This window comes from Cheilinus undulatus, linkage group 18, assembly GCF_018320785.1.
Source record: "Cheilinus undulatus linkage group 18, ASM1832078v1, whole genome shotgun sequence".
Taxonomy (NCBI): Eukaryota; Metazoa; Chordata; class Actinopteri; order Labriformes; family Labridae; genus Cheilinus; species Cheilinus undulatus.
The window spans coordinates 676,045-699,524 of record NC_054882.1 but is presented as its reverse complement, the minus strand read 5'-3'; the positions used below and the strand labels follow the sequence as shown (position 1 = coordinate 699,524).

The 23,480-nt window shown below is 46.1% G+C and overlaps 1 protein-coding gene across 1 annotated transcript; it reads left to right on the top strand.

Annotated features, from left to right (window-relative positions):
- Positions 1 to 917: 917 nt before the first annotated feature.
- dact1 (dishevelled-binding antagonist of beta-catenin 1) lies at positions 918 to 22,929 on the top strand. Its single transcript, XM_041812261.1, has 4 exons — positions 918 to 1,748; positions 13,542 to 13,671; positions 13,789 to 13,902; positions 19,947 to 22,929. The coding sequence occupies exons 1-4, from the start codon at positions 1,482 to 1,484 to the stop codon at positions 21,938 to 21,940; spliced, it is 2,505 nt and encodes an 834-aa protein (XP_041668195.1). The 5' UTR covers positions 918 to 1,481; the 3' UTR covers positions 21,941 to 22,929.
- Positions 22,930 to 23,480: the final 551 nt, after the last annotated feature.

Sequence of the window (23,480 nt, the reverse complement as noted above, 5' to 3'; positions counted from 1 at the left end):
TAGAGGAACATTACAGGAACGTTAGAGGAACGATAGAGGAACATCACAGGAACGTTAGAGGAACATTACAGGAACGTTAGAGGAACGATAGAGGAACATTACAGGAACGATAGAGAAACATTACAGGAACGTTAGAGGAACGATAGAGGAACATTACAGGAACGATAGAGGAACATTACAGGAACGTTAGAGGAACGATAGAGGAACATTACAGGAACGATAGAGGAACGTTACAGGAACGATAGTGGAACATTACAGGAACGTTACAGGAACGATAGAGGAACATTACAGGAACGTTAGAGGAACGTTACAGGAACGTTAGAGAAATGTTAGAGGAACGTTACAGGAATATTACAGGAACGTTGCATGAACGTTAGAGGAACGCTGCATGAACGTTAGAGGAATGTTACAGGAAAATTAGAGGAGCATTAGAGGACCAGAAGAGGAATACTGGAGGAAATATCTGGAGACTCTTTGAGTCTAATATGGAGTTTTGTCTGTGAGCCAGGATGTCTGACAGGAGGAATTCTGGGTAAAATCAGAGTCAAAATCAGCTGATTTGGCTCCTGTACAGTCAGGTCATTTAGCCCAGTTAGTTTAGCCCAGTTAGTTTAGCCCAGTTAGTTTAGCCTGGTTAGTTCACAGCCCGGTTAGTTTAGCCCGGTTAGTTTAACCTGGTTAGTTTAGCCTGGTTAGTTTAGCCCAGTTAGTTTAGCCTGGTTAGTTCACAGCCCGGTTAGTTTAGCCCGGTTAGTTTAGCCTGGTTAGTTTAGCCTGGTTAGTTTAGCCCGGTTAGTTTAACCTGGTTAGTTTAGCCTGGTTAGTTTAGCCCGGTTAGTTTAGCCTGGTTAGTTTAGCCTAGATATTTTGATCTTAATTTAATTTCTAACTTAGAGATATTTCACCAGGCTAGTTTAACCTGCTTCATTTTCCAGGCTTAGTTAAACCTGCTTCATTTTGCAGGCTTAGTTAAACCTGCTTCATTTTCCAGGCTTAGTTAAACCTGCTTCATTTTGCAGGCTTAGTTAAACCTGCTTCATTTTCCAGGCTTAGTTAAACCTGTTTCATTTTGCAGGCTAGTTTGACCTGCTTCATTTCCAGGCTTAGTTAAACCGGCTTAATTTTTCAGGCTTAGTTAAACCTGCTTCATTTGCGAGGCTTAGTTAAACTTTCCTCTTTTTTCCAGGCTAGTTTGACCTGCTTCATTTCCAGGCTTAGTTAAACCTGTGTCATTTTCCAGGCTAGTTTGACCTGCTTCATTTTCCAGGCTTAGTTTAACCTGCTTCATTTTCCAGGCTTAGTTAAACCTAAATTTGTTTAGCCCATTTTGTCTAACCAGGTTTATCCATCTGGTTACTTTAGCCTGGTTTTATTGAGCCTGGTTGGTTTAGCCTGGGTTAAGTTCTGGCCCCCCAGCATGCTGTCCTGGCCTCGTAGACCTCTGGGACTCTGATTCCTCGTAGACCCTCCCGGGTTCAGAGATGCTGCAGCGCTCCGCGCGGCGGGAAGCGGACGGCAGCGAGCGTCCGCGTGCGGCACGGGAGCGTCTGGAGGCCACCGTGTCCGGTCTGGGCGAGCTGGAGCTTCTGCGGCGGCGGCAGGAGGAGCTGGTCAGAGCGGTTCTAAGGGAGGAGGAAGAGGAGGAGCAGGAGAGAGAGGAAGAGGAGGAGGAGCGGCGGAGGGAGGTCCAGCTGAGCTCTGAGGAGAAACTCCTGGAGGAGAACATCCTGCTGCTGCGGAAACAGCTGGTGAGTCACCACCCGTCTGCCTCCTGACCTCTGACCTCAGTCTGGGCTGGTTCAGGTGAGGTCAGAGGTGAAGGCGGGGTCAGCCCTGGTTTACCAGAGACACGAAATCAAGGTTGAGTGTCTGAGTTACAAGAGAGAGCCAGACCCAGACCGGTCTGTGGATGTGGACTAGAACAGGACCAGAGACTAGGACAGGGACTAGACCAGAGACTTGACCAGAGAATAGACCAGAGACAAGACCAGGACCAGAGACTAGGACAGAGTCTAGACCAGGAGCATGGTGGTGGCAGCATCATGCTGTGGGGATGCTTCTCAGCCACAGAGAAAGCTCCAATGAAATGGTTTAAAGACAACAAGGAGAATGTTCTGGAGTGGCCGAGTCAAAGCCCAGACCTCAATCCACTAGAGGACTAGTGTCTGGACTTTAAAGGTCTGTTCAGTCCTGATCCCTGATCATCCTGACAGAGCTTGAGCAGTTTATCAAAGAAGAATGGAGTAAACTTCCAGAGTCCACATGTTTGATCCTGACTGAGACCTATCCACACAGACCCAGAGAGACTGAGACCTATCCACACAGACTCAGAGACTGAGACCTATCCACACAGACTCAGAGAGACTGAGACCTATCCACACAGACTCAGAGACTGAGACCTATCCACACAGACTCAGAGAGACTGAGACCTATCCACACGGACTCAGAGAGACTGAGACCTATCCACACAGACTCAGAGAGACTGAGACCTATCCACACAGACTCAGAGACTGAGACCTATCCACACAGACTCAGAGAGACTGAGACCTATCCACACAGACTCAGAGACTGAGACCTATCCACACAGACTCAGAGAGACTGAGACCTATCCACACGGACTCAGAGAGACTGAGACCTATCCACACAGACTCAGAGAGACTGAGACCTATCCACACAGACTCAGAGAGACTGAGACCTATCCACACAGACTCAGAGACTGAGACCTATCCACACGGACTCAGAGAGACTGAGACCTATCCACACAGACTCAGAGACTGAGACCTATCCACACAGACTCAGAGACTGAGACCTATCCACACAGACTCAGAGAGACTGAGACCTATCCACACAGACTCAGAGACTGAGACCTATCCACACAGACTCAGAGAGACTGAGACCTATCCACACAGACTCAGAGACTGAGACCTATCCACACAGACTCAGAGAGACTGAGACCTATCCACACAGACTCAGAGAGACTGAGACCTATCCACACAGACTCAGAGACTGAGACCTATCCACACAGACTCAGAGAGACTGAGACCTATCCACACAGACTCAGAGACTGAGACCTATCCACACAGACTCAGAGCTGAGACTGAGACCTATCCACACAGACTCAGAGAGACTGAGACCTATCCACACAGACTCAGAGACTGAGACCTATCCACACGGACTCAGAGAGACTGAGACCTATCCACACAGACTCAGAGACTGAGACCTATCCACACAGACTCAGAGAGACTGAGACCTATCCACACAGACTCAGAGACTGAGACCTATCCACACAGACTCAGAGAGACTGAGACCTATCCACACAGACTCAGAGACTGAGACCTATCCACACGGACTCAGAGAGACTGAGACCTATCCACACAGACTCAGAGAGACTGAGACCTATCCACACAGACTCAGAGACTGAGACCTATCCACACAGACTCAGAGACTGAGACCTATCCACACAGACTCAGAGAGACTGAGACCTATCCACATAGACTCAGAGAGACTGAGACCTATCCACACAGACTCAGAGAGACTGAGACCTATCCACACAGACTCAGAGAGACTGAGACCTATCCACACAGACTCAGAGACTGAGACCTATCCACACGGACTCAGAGACTGAGACCTATCCACACGGACTCAGAGAGACTGAGACCTATCCACACAGACTCAGAGACTGAGACCTATCCACACAGACTCAGAGACTGAGACCTATCCACACGGACTCAGAGAGACTGAGACCTATCCACACGGACTCAGAGAGACTGAGACCTATCCACACAGACTCAGAGAGACTGAGACCTATCCACACAGACTCAGAGAGACTGAGACCTATCCACACAGACTCAGAGACTGAGACCTATCCACACGGACTCAGAGAGACTGAGACCTATCCACACAGACTCAGAGACTGAGACCTATCCACACAGACTCAGAGAGACTGAGACCTATCCACACAGACTCAGAGAGACTGAGACCTATCCACACAGACTCAGAGACTGAGACCTATCCACACAGACTCAGAGAGACTGAGACCTATCCACACAGACTCAGAGAGACTGAGACCTATCCACACAGACTCAGAGACTGAGACCTATCCACACAGACTCAGAGCTGAGACTGAGACCTATCCACACAGACTCAGAGAGACTGAGACCTATCCACACAGACTCAGAGACTGAGACCTATCCACACGGACTCAGAGAGACTGAGACCTATCCACACAGACTCAGAGACTGAGACCTATCCACACAGACTCAGAGAGACTGAGACCTATCCACACAGACTCAGAGACTGAGACCTATCCACACAGACTCAGAGAGACTGAGACCTATCCACACAGACTCAGAGACTGAGACCTATCCACACGGACTCAGAGAGACTGAGACCTATCCACACAGACTCAGAGAGACTGAGACCTATCCACACAGACTCAGAGACTGAGACCTATCCACACAGACTCAGAGACTGAGACCTATCCACACAGACTCAGAGAGACTGAGACCTATCCACATAGACTCAGAGAGACTGAGACCTATCCACACAGACTCAGAGAGACTGAGACCTATCCACACAGACTCAGAGAGACTGAGACCTATCCACACAGACTCAGAGACTGAGACCTATCCACACGGACTCAGAGAGACTGAGACCTATCCACACAGACTCAGAGACTGAGACCTATCCACACAGACTCAGAGAGACTGAGACCTATCCACACAGACTCAGAGACTGAGACCTATCCACACGGACTCAGAGAGACTGAGACCTATCCACACAGACTCAGAGACTGAGACCTATCCACACAGACTCAGAGAGACTGAGACCTATCCACACAGACTCAGAGACTGAGACCTATCCACACAGACTCAGAGACTGAGACCTATCCACACAGACTCAGAGAGACTGAGACCTATCCACATAGACTCAGAGAGACTGAGACCTATCCACACAGACTCAGAGAGACTGAGACCTATCCACACAGACTCAGAGAGACTGAGACCTATCCACACAGACTCAGAGACTGAGACCTATCCACACGGACTCAGAGAGACTGAGACCTATCCACACAGACTCAGAGACTGAGACCTATCCACACAGACTCAGAGAGACTGAGACCTATCCACACAGACTCAGAGAGACTGAGACCTATCCACACAGACTCAGAGACTGAGACCTATCCACACAGACTCAGAGAGACTGAGACCTATCCACACAGACTCAGAGAGACTGAGACCTATCCACACAGACTCAGAGACTGAGACCTATCCACACAGACTCAGAGCTGAGACTGAGACCTATCCACACGGACTCAGAGAGACTGAGACCTATCCACACGGACTCAGAGAGACTGAGACCTATCCACACAGACTCAGAGAGACTGAGACCTATCCACACAGACTCAGAGACTGAGACCTATCCACACAGACTCAGAGACTGAGACCTATCCACACAGACTCAGAGACTGAGACCTATCCACACAGACTCAGAGACTGAGACCTATCCACACAGACTCAGGGCTGAGACTGCAGACAGAGGAGACTACTTAAGGCTGATATGAAGGAGGAATATTTATGCTCTCACTGATGTTATTTTACAGATTGGTTTTTATTTAAGTGACATGACTGTAGGAATCTGTCTTCTCATTGATATCAAAGAGGATTTTTCCACCAGAGCCAGGTTAAGTGGAGCATGACTGATGATAAATCCAGTAAAGGGTAAATGGACCTTCCTGGTTCAGGGATCGTGTGGAGGAGAGCGTCTCTGTCGGTTTAAATCTCCGTGGTCGTTGGCGTGTTCTTTCTCAGAGACTCATGAGGCTTTAAGGTGACAGAATAAACATCCTGATGTCATAAAAACCATGATGTCATGGCTAGCAGCTCTGTGGGGGAGGGTTTATGTTTGACTAGACTGAACCCCCCCGGTCCCCCGTGGCTCAGAGAGGATGCTGGGAGCTTCAGTGTTTCCAGGTGTTTAATTAAAGAGGCGTGTTGTGGCCTGGAGCAGCTCTAGATAATGAACTCTCTGTGGTGGGTTTGTTCAGACACAGCTGATCAGATTAACAGGAATACACTCATTTACTCTCTGTAATGGGGGCGTTACTGAGACAGCAGGGACATGAGACAAAGACTGGGTAAAGACCATCACAGCCTGGTTCTGGTTCTCTAACAGCACAGATCTTCTACTGTTTTCATTTTGATCCTTTTAATAGAAAAAAGCACAAGAGAACCCTAAAACCAGGTTTCAGTAGTCTAGTAGTCTGTGGGGGGTCTGATGTGGCCTCTGAGCCACCAATTGATGATCAGCACAATGGGGAGGATGTTTAGACCCTGTTAGATCCTGTTGGGTCCTGTTGGATCCTGTCCCTGTACCACAGCAGTCTGACTGGAGAATCCAAGCTTCAGTATTATGATGTAGCTCACAAGGATGTTCTGAAACCTCATTTTTACAGACCAGGTCTCAGGACTAACCTCTGGGTCCTCACTGGTCCTGAGGCTAGAGGTGAGTCCTTGATACCACCAATACCTGAGATGGTTGAGGAGTCCTGAGGGTCTGAGGTGGATCAGGAGTCCTGAGGTCTGGTATCAGCTCCTTCACTAGAGGGAGGCGGCCATGATGTTTTCATGTTTCAGCAGCTGCTACATGTTTTAGTGAAATCTGATCTCTGATCTGTCTGAGTCCTCAGTCTTCCTCTCCTCTCCTCCTCCCCCTCCCCCTCCCCCTCCCCCTCCCCTCTCCTCTTCCTCCCCTCTCCTCCCCTCCTCTCTTCTCCTCTCCTCTCCTCTCCTTCCCTCCTCCTCCTCCCCTCTCCTCTCCTCTCCTCCTCCCCCTCCTCCTCCCCTCTCCTCTCCTCCCCTCCTCTCTTCTTCTCTCCTCTCCTCTCCTCTCCTCTCCTCCCCTCTTCTCTTCTTCTCTCCTCCCCTCTCCTCTCCTTCCCTCCTCCTCTTCCTCCCCTCTCCTCTCCTCTCCTCCCCTCCTCTCTTCTTCTCTCCTCTCCTCTCCTCTCCTCCCCTCCTCTCTTCTTCTCTCCTCTTCCTCCCCTCTCCTCCCCTCCTCTCTTCTTCTCTCCTCTCCTCTCCTCCCCTCTTCTCTTCTTCTCTCCTCCCCTCTCCTCTCCTTCCCTCCTCCTCTTCCTCCCCTCTCCTCTCCTCCCTCCTCTCTTCTCCTCTCCTCTCCTCCCCTCCTCTCTTCTTCTCTCCTCTCCACTCCTCTCCTCTCCTCTCCTCCCCTCCTCTCTTCTTCTCTCCTCTCCTCTCCTCTCCTCCCCTCCTCACTTCTTCTCTCCTCTCCTCTTCCTCCCCTCTCCTCCCCTCCTCTCTTCTTCTCTCCTCTCCTCTCCTCTCCTCCCTCTTCTCTTCTTCTCTCCTCTCCTCTTCCTCCCCTCTCCTCCCCTCATCTCTTCTTCTCTCCTCTCCTCTCCTCTCCTCCCCTCTTCTCTTCTTCTCTCCTCCCCTCTCCTCTCCTTCCCTCCTCCTCTTCCTCCCCTCTCCTCTCCTCTCCTCCCCTCCTCTCTTCTTCTCTTCTCTCCTCTCCTCTCCTCTCCTTCCCTCCCCCTCCTCCTCCTCCTCCTCCAGTGTGTCTAGTGTATTTCCAGGTCAGTTTTCTGTCCCTGGTGCAGCTGCAGCTCTAAACTTGAATCTGGAGCAGATTACCCCCCCCCCCCAAACAGGAACAAATGGAGATTCCTCTGTGCTGCTGGAACTCTGCAGATCCACTTTCAGACTCAGACGGTGAGAGAGTCTCTGGTCTGTCTGCTCTGACTGTAGCCTCCATGTCTGAGCTCCGGCAGCTCCTCTAGGACTAGGAGCTGCCCAGAGTCTCATGTAGACTCTTAGGGATTCACACTTTGACCTCTGATTGGACTTTATTAGTGAAATCATCCTGATGAGTCTGCAGAGGATCAGGAAGTATGTGTGACATCACTTCCTGTGGAGTGTCAGCTGTTGGCATGTTTGAAGAGAGACATCTCGGACCAGAGAAAGGCTGAGCCACAGACAGGGTTAGGACAGACCTCAGACACTAGCACAGTGATTACACAGATATTACAGTTAGAACAGTTATTACACAGTTATAACAGTTATTACACAGTTATTACACAGTTATTACACAGTTACATAGTTATTTCACAGTTATAACAGTTATTACACAGTTATAACAGTTATTACACAGTTATTACACAGTTATTACACAGTTACATAGTTATTTCACAGTTATAACAGTTATTACACAGTTATTACACAGTTATAAAAGTATTACACAGTTATAACAGTTATTACATAGTTATTACACAGTTATAAAAGTATTACACAGTTATAACAGTTATTACACAGTCATAACAGTTATTATACAGTTCTAAGTTATTTCACAGTTATAACAGTTATTATAGTTATAACAGTTATTACACAGTTACATAGTTATTTCACAGGTGTAACAGTTATTACACAGTTATTACCCAGTTGTAGCAGTTATTACACATTTATTACAGTTATTACAGTTATTATGCAGTTATTACACAGTTTTTGCACAGTTATAACAGTTATTACACAGTTATTACATTGTTATTACACAGTTATAACAGTTATTACACAGTTATAACAGTTATAACAGTTATTATACAGTTATTACATTGTTATTACACAGTTACTGTGTTATTACTATGTTAAAACTATAACAAACTTATAAAATAATTATAACTATGTGATTAGTGTGTTACAGTTTTAACATAGCTCTAACACTTATAACAGATATACCATAGTTATAACAGGTATACCATAGTTATAACAGGTATAAAATAGTTACAACATAGTTATAACACAGGTATAACACAGTTATAACACAGGTATAACACAGTTATAACACAGGTATAACACAGGTATAACACAGTTATAACACAGGTATAACACAGTTATAACACAGTTATAACAGTTATAACAGTTATAACACAGGTATAACACAGGTATAACACAGGTATAACACAGGTATAACACAGGTATAACACAGTTATAACACAGGTATAACACAGTTATAACACAGGTATAACACAGGTATAACACAGGTATAACACAGTTATAACACAGGTATAACACAGGCAAACACAGGTATAACACAGGTATAACACAGGTATAACACAGGTATAACACAGGTATAACACAGGTATAACAGTTATAACACAGGTATAACATAGTTATAACACAGGTATAACACAGGTATAACACAGGTATAACAGTTATAACACAGGTATAACATAGTTATAACACAGGTATAACACAGGTATAACAGTTATAACACAGGTATAACACAGGTATCACATAGTTATAACACAGTTATAACACAGGTATAACACAGTTATAACACAGGTATAACAGTTATAACACAGGTATAACACAGGTATAACACAGGTATAACAGTTATAACACAGGTATAACAGTTATAACACAGGTATAACACAGGTATAACACAGGTATAACAGTTATAACACAGGTATAACACAGGTATAACAGTTATAACACAGGTATAACACAGGTATAACACAGTTATAACACAGGTATAACACAGGTATAACACAGGTATAACACAGTTATAACACAGGTATAACAGTTATAACACAGGTATAACATAGTTATAACACAGGTATAACACAGGTATAACACAGGTATAACAGTTATAACACAGGTATAACACAGGTATCACATAGTTATAACACAGGTATAACACAGGTATAACACAGGTATAACACAGTTATAACACAGTTATAACACAGGTATAACACAGTTATAACACAGTTATAACACAGGTATAACACAGGTATAACACAGTTATAACACAGGTATAACACAGTTATAACACAGGTATAACACAGGTATAACACAGTTATAACAGTTATAACACAGTTATAACACAGGTATAACACAGGTATAACACAGTTATAACACAGGTATAACACAGGTATAACACAGTTATAACACAGGTATAACACAGGTATAACACAGTTATAACAGTTATAACACAGTTATAACACAGGTATAACACAGGTATAACACAGGTATAACACAGGTATAACACAGTTATAACACAGGTATAACACAGGTATAACACAGGTATAACACAGTTATAACACAGGTATAACACAGGTATAACACAGGTATAACACAGTTATAACACAGGTATAACACAGGTATAACACAGGTATAACACAGTTATAACAGTTATAACACAGTTATAACACAGGTATAACACAGGTATAACACAGTTATAACACAGGTATAACACAGGTATAACACAGGTATAACACAGGTATAACACAGTTATAACACAGGTATAACACAGGTATAACACAGGTATAACACAGGTATAACACAGTTATAACACAGGTATAACACAGTTATAACACAGGTATAACACAGGTATAACACAGTTATAACACAGGTATAACACAGGTATAACACAGGTATAACACAGTTATAACACAGGTATAACACAGGTATAACACAGGTATAACACAGGTATAACACAGTTATAACACAGGTATAACACAGTTATAACACAGGTATAACACAGGTATAACACAGTTATAACACAGGTATAACACAGGTATAACACAGGTATAACACAGTTATAACACAGGTATAACACAGGTATAACACAGGTATAACACAGTTATAACACAGGTATAACACAGGTATAACACAGGTATAACACAGGTACTGTGTTATAACTGTGTTATAAGTGTGTTTTAGCTATAACATAGCTCTGACAGTCCTAACACAGTTACTGTGTTACTGGCTCCATCAGAATGTCTGTGTGGAGTCAGCAGAAGCAACCTGATAATGATGATAACTGACTGATAATGAGCAGATATTTATTTTATTTATCACTGACGTGGTGCCAAAACCTCGTATCTCAGTTTTTCATGATTTTAATGTGGCTTTATAAACCAGTGGTCAGCCTTCACTGTCAGAGGGGTTGAACCAGTATGAAAGCAGTCAAAGATGCGTTTTTATCCCCTGAAAAGTGGTGATTTACGAGATACGAGTGTTTGACACCAGTGTTTTGTGAGTTCCGCCCAGTCTAAAGATGTTTTCAGATATTAGAAAGAGCTGATGAATGATGGTGGAATATTTGGGTATTTGTGGCTTTATTCATATTAAAGAGATGCTTTCTGTTTTTCACACTCATTATTTATGCTGTTAGCTACAGGGGGAGGAGCCATTAGCTACAGGGGGGGGGTCATTAGCTACAGGGGGAGGGGCCTCATGTTGAGGTTTGCCCTGGGCCTCCAAATATCTAAATCCAGCCCTGCCTCACTCTAGTTTTGGTTTTATATTTCTGCTCTTTAACTGTATGTATTGTCATTTTTAGGTTAAAGGTCAAGTAAAACAGCCACGTTTGGATGAGTTTCACTAGCTATACCTTATCTCCTGGTGTTGGCTCACTGATGATGGCGCGTTTTGGCGTAATCATCATAAAATACGAGTGTGAGAAGATCATTAGGAGGTGACAGGACAAAAATGTTAAAACCAGGACAGAGGAAGCTTCAGTTTGAACACGAGAGAGCAGATCTATGGATGAGCTCACACTTCCTCCTCTCACACTCCTCCCTCCTGACAGGAACGATGTACGGATTTAAGAAATACGTTTTCATTTAAATGTGGTCGTTAACGCGGTCTCCTTTGTGTGGCTCACAGATTTATTCATGTGACTTATGGTGGATCAGTGTTTACCGTCACCAGGGTCTCTGTAAACCGTCTGAGTCTGTTAGAGCAGCACATGAAGGAGAAAAGCTGTTAAAGAGGCTCCTCTCTCCTCTCCAGCAGGGATCAGGCCGTCTGCTGAGGATCAGGTCAGCTGGTCTCTGAATAATTAAGACCCTGGTAATGGGAATGTAAATGTAGCCCAGAGGCTCTGATAAGGATCCTGGTCTCTTAACTGGTCTGGTGTGTACTGGAAGCTCTGGTCTGTGTTCCTGAGTGTTTATCAGACATTTGTTTCTGCAGTTCAGTCTCAGGAATGCAGCACATGACCCGGAGCTGCATAACCCGCATGCTTTCTATCCCTGCTCAGCGTGAGCATTTAAAGGAGCAGTCCGCCCTGGTCCAGACTCTACGGTCTGATCTAACAGGACTCTGGTCCTCTTTAGACTGTTTAAAGGAGCAGTCCGCCCTGGTCCAGACTCTACGGTCTGATCTAACAGGACTCTGGTCCTCTTTAGACTGTTTAAAGGAGCAGTCCGCCCTGGTCCAGACTCTACGGTCTGATCTAACAGGACTCTGGTCCTCTTTAGACTGTTTAAAGGAGCAGTCCGCCCTGGTCCAGACTCTACGGTCTGATCTAACAGGACTCTGGTCCTCTTTAGACTGTTTAAAGGAGCAGTCCGCCCTGGTCCAGACTCTACGGTCGGATCTATCAGGACTCTGGTCCTCTTTAGACCATTTAAAGGAGCAGTCCGCCCTGGTCCAGACTCTACGGTCTGATCTAACAGGACTCTGGTCCTCTTTAGACTGTTTAAAGGAGCAGTCCGCCCTGGTCCAGACTCTACGGTCTGATCTAACAGGACTCTGGTCCTCTTTAGACTGTTTAAAGGAGCAGTCCGCCCTGGTCCAGACTCTACGGTCTGATCTAACAGGACTCTGGTCCTCTTATCAGACTGTTTAAAGGAGCAGTTCAGTCTGGTCCAGACTCTACGGTCTGATCTAACAGGACTCTGGTCCCTGCTCACTGTTTAAAGGAGCAGTCCGCCCTGGTCCAGACTCTACGGTCTGATCTAACAGGACTCTGGTCCTCTTTACACTGTTTAAAGGAGCAGTCCGCCCTGGTCCAGACTCTACGGTCTGATCTAACAGGACTCTGGTCCTCTTTAGACTGTTTAAAGGAGCAGTCCGCCCTGGTCCAGACTCTACGGTCTGATCTAACAGGACTCTGGTCCTCTTTACACTGTTTAAAGGAGCAGTCCGCCCTGGTCCAGACTCTACGGTCGGATCTATCAGGACTCTGGTCCTCTTTAGACCATTTAAAGGAGCAGTCCGCCCTGGTCCAAGCTCTACGTTCTCCATGATGTTCTCTCTGGGGAACGTGTTGGGGGGGTGTGGGCAGGTGATGATCAGCAGGTATGTAAACAGCTGATCATATCTCTGTGAGTTGCTGATCTCTATCAGACTGAACCAAGCTGTTAGACCTGATCCAGGACTCCCTCCAAGAGTCTAGGTTTATGTTAAGCCTGTTTTAATGTTAGAATCTCCTAGACAGTCTCTTAAGTAAAATCCGTATAATCCGGATTAGCTCTAATCTAGATTAAATGTGAACTATTGAATCTAAACTATTTAATCTAAACTATTTAATCTGAATTCTTTAATCTAAACTATTTAATCTAAACTATTTATTCTAAACACTTTAATCAGGATTGTTACTGCTGTCTCACCTGTGCAGTAGAGTAGGATTTTCTCTTTGACTAGTCAGACTTTGATGTCTGCATGTAAACACCATTGTCTGCCTTTATTATGTCCCCGTGTAAACGTCCTGCCTCTTTGTCCGTACTTTTTTAGAACTGCCTGAGGAGGCGGGACACCGGTCTCATCAATCAGCTTCAGGAGCTGGACCGTCAGATCAGCGACCTGAGATTGGACACCGAGCGGTCACATGACCCACCAGAGACTGACAGTAGACCCAGCTCAGGTAGGAACAAATAGCAACAACCCCTGACCACTGGTCTCTGATTATTGATCTCAGATAACTGATTTAAGATAAATACATTTTAGATTATTGATCTCTGGTCATTGATCTCTCCTCCAGGTTTCTATGAACTCAGTGATGGAGCGTTAGGATCTCTGTCTAACTCATCTAACTCAGTCTTCAGCGAATGTTTCTGTTCAACAACAGAGACAGACGGACGACTGCTGTCTACAGGTACACAACAAAACACAACAACACACAACAATACACGACAACACACGACAACACACAACAACACACAACAACACACAACAATACACAACAACACACAACAACACACAACACACGACAATACACAACAATACACAACAACACACGACAACACACGACAACACACGACAACACACAACAATACACAACAACACACGACAACACACAACACACGACAATACACAACAATACACAACAACACACGACAACACACGACAACACACGACAACACACAACAATACACAACAACACACAACACACGACAATACACAACAATACACAACAACACACAACAATACACAACAACACACAACAACACACAACACACGACAATACACAACAATACACGACAACACACGACAACACACGACAACACACAACAACACACAACAACACACAACAACACACAACAACACACAACAACACACAACAATACACAACAACACACAACACACGACAATACACAACAATACACGACAACACACGACAACACACAACAACACACAACAATACACAACAACACACGACAACACACAACAACACACAACAACACACAACAATACACAACAATACACAACACATGACAATACACAACACATGACAATACACAACAATACACGACAACACACGACAACACACAACAATACACAACACACGACAACACACAACAATACACAACACACGACAACACACAACAATACACAACACACGACAACACACGACAACACACGATAACACACAACAATACACAACAACACACGACAACACACAACAACACACAACAACACACAACAATACACAACAACACACAACACACGACAATACACAACAATACACGACAACACACGACAACACACGACAACACACGACAACACACAACAATACACAACAACACACGACAACACACAACACACGACAACACACAACAATACACAACAACACACAACACACAACAATACACAACAACACACGACAACACACAACAACACACAACAACACACAACAATACACAACAACACACAACACACGACAATACACAACAATACACGACAACACACGACAACACACGACAACACACGACAACACACAACAATACACAACAACACACGACAACACACAACACACGACAACACACAACAATACACGACAACACACAACACACGACAACACACAACAATACACAACAACACACAACACACGACAATACACAACAATACACAACAACACACGACAACACACGACAACACACGACAACACACAACAATACACAACAACACACGACAACACACAACAACACACAACAACACACAACAATACACAACACATGACAATACACAATAATACATGACAACACGACAACACACAACAACACACAACAATACACAACAATACACAACACATGACAATACACAACAACACACAACAATACACAACAATACACAACAATACACAACAATACACAACACATGACAATACACAACACATGACAATACACAACAATACACGACAACACACGACAACACACAACAACACACAACAATACACAACAATACACAACACATGACAATACACAACAATACACGACAACACACGACAACACACAACAATACACAACACACGACAACACACAACAATACACAACACATGACAATACACAACAATACACGACAACACACGACAACACACAACAACACACAACAATACACAACAATACACAACACATGACAATACACAACAATACACGACAACACACGACAACACACAACAATACACAACAAAACACAACAACACACAACACACGACAATACACGACAACACACGACAACACACAACAACACACAACAATACACAACAATACACAACACATGACAATACACAACACATGACAATACACAACAATACACGACAACACACGACAACACACAACAATACACAACACACGACAACACACAACAATACACAACACACGACAACACACAACAATACACAACACACGACAACACACGACAACACATGATAACACACAACAATACACAACAACACACGACAACACACAACAACACACAACAACACACAACAATACACAACACATGACAATACACAACAATACACGACAACACACGACAACACACAACAACACACAACAACACACAACAATACACAACAACACACAACAATACACAACAACACACAACACACGACAATACACAACAATACACGACAACACACGACAACACACGACAACACACAACAATACACAACAACACACGACAACACACAACAATACACAGCAATACACAACACACAACACACGACAATACACAACAACACACAACAATACACAACACACGACAACACACGACAATACACAACAACACACAACAATACACAACACATGACAATACACAATAATACATGACAACACACGACAACACACAACAACACACAACAATACACAACAATACACAACAATACACAACACATGACAATACACAATAATACATGACAACACGACAACACACGACAACACACAACAATACACAATACACAACACATGACAATATACTACAATACATGACAACACACGACACAAAGATACTGATGTGTGAATGTGTTCAGGATCAGTGTGTGGTCATCCCTGTGAAGTTTGGTGAGGATAGACAAGAGCATTAAAATGTTGTCAGGTATTCTTGGTGAATTTTCACTGTAAAAATGTAGAAAAGTAGTTGAATGTTGGGCCGTGGTCACGGCCCCGCCCTAGTGAACACTCAGTTAGCACAGCTTTAGATCTGCAGGGTGTCTAGAATGGGGGATGTTAATCTGGCGTTCCCGACTCTGATGTGGTGGATGTTAATCTGGCGTTCCTGACTCTGATGTGGTGGATGTTAATCTGGCGTTCCCGACTCTGATGTGGTGGATGTTAATCTGGCGTTCCCGACTCTGATGTGGTGGATGTTAATCTGGCGTTCCCGACTCTGATGTGGTGGATGTTAATCTGGCGTTCCCGACTCTGATGTGGTGGATGTTAATCTGGCGTTCCCGACTCTGATGTGGTGGATGTTAATCTGGCGTTCCCGACTCTGATGTGGTGGATGTTAATCTGGCGTTCCCGACTCCGATGTGGTGGATGTTAATCTGGCGTTCCCGACTCGGATGTGGTGGATGTTAATCTGGCGTTCCCGACTCCGATGTGGTGGATGGTAATCTGGCGCCCCGACTCTGATGTGGTGGATGGTAATCTGGCGTTCCAGACTCTGATGTGGTGGATGTTAATCTGTCCTTCCAGACTCGGATGTGGTGGATGTTAATCTGGCGTTCCCGACTCCGATGTGGTGGATGTTAATCTGGCGTTCCCGACTCTGATGTGGTGGATGGTAATCTGGCGTTCCCGATTTTGATGTGGTGGATGTTAATCTGGCGTTCCCGACTCTGATGTGGTGGATGGTAATCTGGCGTTCCTGACTCTGATGTGGTGGATGTTAATCTGGCATTCCCGACTCTGATGTGGTGGATGTTAATCTGGCGTTCCCGACTCTGATGTGGTGGATGTTAATCTGGCGTTCCCGACTCTGATGTGGTGGATGTTAATCTGGCGTTCCCGACTCTGATGTGGTGGATGTTAATCTGGCGTTCCCGACTCTGATGTGGTGGATGTTAATCTGGCGTTCCCGACTCTGATGTGGTGGATGTTAATCTGGCGTTCCCGACTCCGATGTGGTGGATGTTAATCTGGCGTTCCCGACTCCGATGTGGTGGATGTTAATCTGGCGTTCCCGACTCCGATGTGGTGGATGGTAATCTGGCGTTCCCGACTCTGATGTGGTGGATGTTAATCTGGCGTTCCCGACTCTGATGTGGTGGATGTTAATCTGGCGTTCCCGACTCCGATGTGGTGGATGTTAATCTGGCGTTCCCGACTCCGATGTGGTGGATGGTAATCTGGCGTTCCCGACTCTGATGTGGTGGATGGTAATCTGGCGTTCCCGATTTTGATGTGGTGGATGTTAATCTGGCGTTCCCGACTCTGATGTGGTGGATGTTAATCTGGCGTTCCTGACTCTGATGTGGTGGATGTTAATCTGGCTTTTGTCTCTGTCTCTGTTTGTTGGTGCTGTGGCGTGTTAGATGGCGTGGCACTCTGAACAAACATTTGTGTTTATTCAGAGGATCAGATCATGCGATGGATCAACAATCAGTGTTTACGTGGATGACAGTGACTCAGATAGAGCTGCACAATAAAATAATCCCAATCCCAAAGTGGGTGTCATTATTTAATTCCATAAAGGCTGGAGCTATCCTGTAAACTTAACTCTTAAGCATTTCGGTGAAACTTTCAGAAACTCCTGAAGATTTAGATCGAAGAATTCCTTAAAGTCCCTAAAAATCGAGTCCATTTCCTTCTAATCTGCTTTGAAGATTGTGGATGATTTGTAAACAGACTCACACCAAATTTCCTCAAATTTCCATAAAATTTTGAAAGGATGTTATCTCTGAAATGTACAATAAAATTCCCTAACATGAACTAATAGAGTCTCCAGATTCCCAGGAAAGTACTTTAAGCCAATCCTCGTCTTTCCAAGCAGCTGGTTGATCTTCTGGACGGATCTCTAGAACGTTCTGATGGCAGAGTTCAGTCCTGGGATAATGGGGCCAACACCAGAGTGCTCTCATGCCTGCAGGGTCTCTGGAGGATGTTGTTGATTTGGTGCTTATGCAGGTTAGTCCTGGTTCTTCATGTAGACGCGATCTATACCAGAATCCTGGTCTGGGTCTCATCGGAGCATAAACCAGGAGCATTTAGAACCCAGACTTAGTGAGACTGCTGGGGATTATTGTGGGTTAAGGACGACTGAATACCAACAGCTGTAGTTTCTAAAATCAGGGAATCAGAATCTGATGTTTAAAACCTGATCCAAACCAGGACCTGGGGTCAGTCAGGGTTTAGATGGACGTCTCTGTTTGGATCAGGTTTTATGAATCCAGTTTTGTCTTTGGACTTGTAAACATCAGATCCTGGTTTATTAAACCAGATTACATGTATTTATTTAGATCTATGATGAACCAGGACTGACCCTGAGAGAGACATGGACCAGGCTCAGACCAGGATCCAGACTTCCCTGTGAACAGTGAACCTTCTGTCTGTGGTTTATTCAGCAGATCAGATCATGAGATCAGTAAACACGGCGTCTCCGTCTCTCATCAGAGCGTGGCGTGTAAACTCAGCTGGAACTAAAAACACAGAGATAATGACATCAGACACGCCCCTGAATACCAACACGACTAACGCCTCAACGCCATCACAGTCCGTGGTCATGGGAAAACCAGGAGACGGGTCAGGGCAGTCTGCGGAGATCCCAGACGGGTTTATTATTCTAACGGACTCAGTGAGGTTTTCACGAACATCAACAAACTAAACTAGGAAACAGCAGGGCGGGAAGAAAAGAGCCGACAGTTGTACCACAGTATTTCAGTAACCATGTGATCTAGAGGTGAGGGGAGACTGTGGTCTGTAGGAGAACACGATTGGTTTGTCCTCTGCCTGTTTCCTATTGGTTGATTCAGAGAGACACAAGAGTGGAGAGCTCAGAGACAGTTTGGTACACCACAGAGAAAAGTCAGAGTCAGCGTGACTGAGAGGAAGGATTAGACCTGAACATCAGGGGAAGGCTAGATCAGAGGAACTCTGAGAAGGAAGCGGTCTAGAGACCTCAGGCAGGTTTGGATGTTCAGAGCTCGAAGGGTTAACTCTCCTCAGCTCGCTGTCTGTCTGAAGAATTTTCCACTCAGTAATGTTGGAGCTCTCTCTCAGACGGAGTCATGACCACACTCAGCCCAAAGTTTCATCACAGCTGAATCACGCCGCACCGTCGGCCGTGGACCATCAGAGACAGGAAATGACCTCGGCCATGTCACTGAGACGATGTTTGAGAGAGTGTTAATGCTGAGTCATTAAATATGTCTGATCCACCTCTCTCTCTCTCTCTCTCTCTACCCCCCCCCCCCCGTAGATGAGCTGGTCAGTTGTCTGGACTGCGACGGTCTTATTGGAGGATTTTGTGATGACTCAGCTTTCTGTGGGACGGTCCGCCGCTCGCTCTCGGCTCCTCAGCCCCCCACCATAGACCCGGCCCCCCCTGACTCTCAGTCCAAGTTCCAGTGTGACCTGGTTGCACCAAATGGCAGCGAGGTTTACCGCTACCCTAGCCCGCTGCACGCCGTGGCGGTCCAAAGCCCTGTGTTCCTGCAGAAGGTCAGCCCAGACGCCGTCAGCAGAGAGGAGGAAGGAGGAGCTCTGAAAATAGACTGTGTCCCTCAGAGCTCCTCCTGGACCGCCCCCTCCTCCTCCTCACTGACTCAGAAAAGACTGGACGGCTACATCCTGGGTCTGCTGCAGAGGAGAGCCCCGCCCCCCAGGACCAACAGACCCCGGACCAGCATCAGTGCAGAGGCTTCAAAGAGCGTCCTGAGGCCAGCGCTCTGCGGGAGACAGCTGTCTGCACCCTGCCCGGGGGGCGGAGCTTTATGGGGAGCAGAACTGAGACAGCCACGACTTCCTGGAGGAGGGGGAGGAGCCATGATCTCGTCTCCTCAGAGGACAGTGGAGCTTCAGAGTCCCCGCCTCTCTTTTGAGAACGCCCCTGATCATCTCCTCAGGGACTGCCCTCTGCTCGTCGTCAGCCATATTGACTCGAGCCCACTCCTACAGCCAGTACAGAGGCTCCTCCCACCATCAGACACTCCGCCTAAAGACCAGAGAGAGCTGGGCAGGCCCAAAGATAACTCTGCCCCGAAAGAGACCAAAGCGCCATGTGCCCCTCTGGAGGAGTCACAGCTCTTAAGACCACCCCCAAACATCACACAAACACCATTAGCCCCGCCCACCAGCCCTCCATCTATGCAGACAGGATGCACCGAGACATCAGTCAGCGGCAACAACGACATTTTTGCATTCATTGACACAGGGGGGCGGGGCATCAATGATGATACTAAAGCCACACCCCCCCAGCAGCAGAATGTCAGACTCAGTCAGACTGGAAATGCCACTGGGGCTGTCGGCGCCATCAATGCTGTCGGCGCTGTCAGAGCAAAGAGCGCCGGTCTGCAGACAAGTCAGACTGCCGAATACAGTGAACCTTCATCTCGGAGACGAGGGGAGGGGCCACATCTCCGGTCAGGCACTAAAAAGACCCGCCTATCAGAGGACAAAGGCTCCGCCCACATCAGAGCCTCCAGAAGAGCAGCAGGGGGCGTCAAAGGGCTGACCCCCTCCAGGATCAAACACCTCCCTGCACCGATCCCAGAGGGCCGAGTCCTGGACAGACACACCCCGGACTCACCCAGAGACCATCACCACAACAACCATCACCATAGACACCGTCACCATGGGAACCACCACCATGGCAACCATCACCACAGTGCTAACAGACATCACCATGGTCACCATCACCACGGTCGTGACCCTGTCGTGGTCGTCGCCAAACCAAAGTACAAACGTAGCGTTTACCGTCGGTTAAGAACCACCGCTGAGCTTCCTTATGATGAGGCGTTACGGCGAGCTCAGCGGCGCCAGAGGAAGGAACTGCTGAGTCACTGTAACAGGTTCTTCTCCGCTGAACGGCCAATGAACAGCCCATACTCCGCCTACATGGCAGGAAGTGACTCTGAGTACTCGGCCGAGTGTGCCTCGCTCTTCCACTCCACCATTGCCGACACCAGCGAGGACGAGCGCTCCAACTACACCGCCAACCGCTTTGGAGACAGCGAGTCCAGCGGGGACGAGTACGTGGACGAGAGCGCCGCCACCAGTGACACAGAGGAGAGCGGCGGAGGCGGGGCTGGTAGGGGATGGAGCCATTTAGAGGCTGCAGGAGGCAGGGCGACTGGACAGGAAGTGACATCAGCTCAGACAGATGCCTTTGTCAAAATAAAAGCCTCCCACACGCTGAAGAAGAAGATCCTCCGCTTCAGGGGGGGGTCGCTCAAACTCATGACCACGGTGTGAGTCAAGACCCGCCCACACTGAGAACTAGAACCACAGGAGTCTGAAGACCCATCCACACTGAGAACCAGAACCACCAGAGCTAAGACCTGCCAGAACTGAGAACCAAATCCAACACCTGCTGAGGTGCCTAAGCCGAAATCCTGGTGACTGTGGAGCTTTCTAAAGCCTGTCATGTTCTGTTACGGTACCTTCCACAGACTGGTTTGGTACAGTAGAACAGAGTCACCCTAGACCTGACCCTGGTAGGCCAGGGTCAGGGATGGTTCTTCAGTAGATCCTCTGGATGGTTCTCCAGGAGGTTCCTCACAGTTTTACAGACATCTCTGATTGTCTTCTGAAGGTTCTTCAGCAGGTCGTCTGGATGGTTCTTATTGGGTTTTTCTCCTGCACTTTGGCACTGACGGTCATCAGAGAGGATGGACGTTTAACCCCTTGTGTCTTGTTTTTGTACGTAGCCTTCTTTTGTATTTATGTTCACGTGATCTTCAGCTCGCCACGCGTCTGTATGTGCTTGTGTTTTCTGCTGAGTCAGAGTGAAGTGTGATGAATCTATTTAATATATTTGCTGGGTCCATGTGGACTCTACCGAGGTACTCTGATCTTTTGATAATGTTTATACTGGCAGCCTGACGTGTCTTTATCTCTAACGCCACCACTGATGCCATTACAACTTTTCTACAGCCTTTAGATGTCTGCATTAATCTGTGTTAATCTGGGTTAATCTAGGTTAATCTGGGTTAACCCAGACCAACGTTTGTGCTTTTTTTAAAGTTTTTAGCGTCTGTTTGGTGAATAAAGATTCTTCTAAACTGAACCAGAGTTAGTAGGTTTGGGTTAACCCTGTAGGTTTTTCTGTTAGTGTGAATCAAAGGTCAAAGGTCAGCACTGATGGAATCTGCTCATTTCTAACTCTAACAGAATAAAACCTTTAGACTCTTCTCTGTGCTCAGTCTTTCTACGCTTCATTAAATGAAAACCTGAAAACCTCATTGTTGATTCTTCTTCCTCTGACCTCAAATCCTCAATGCAGGAGTCCACAGAGTTTTTGTCTCAGTTTGGCTACAGTAAAGTCAGTACAGTCAAGTCTAGTCCTTCCTAGTCCATCCTAGTCAAGTCTAGTCCATCCTAGTCCAGTCTAGTCAAGTCTAGTCCTTCCTAGTCCATCCTAGTCAAGTCTAGTCCATCCTAGTCAAGTCTAGTCCTTCCTAGTCCATCCTAGTCAAGTCTAGTCCATCCTAGTCCAGTCTAGTCAAGTCTAGTCCATCCTAGTCCAGTCTAGTCAAGTCTAGTCCATCCTAGTCAAGTCTAGTCCATCCTAGTCCAGTCTAGTCAAGTCTAGTCCATCCTAGTCCAGTCTAGTCAAGTCTAGTCCATCCTAGTCAAGTCTAGTCCATCCTAGTCCAGTCTAGTCAAGTCTAGTCCAGTCTAGTCCATCCTAGTCCATCCTAGTGTCCTAGTTAAGTCTAGTCCATTTTAGTTCAGTCTAGTCAAGTCTAATCCAATCTAGTTAAGTCTAGTCCATCCTAGTCTATCCTATTTT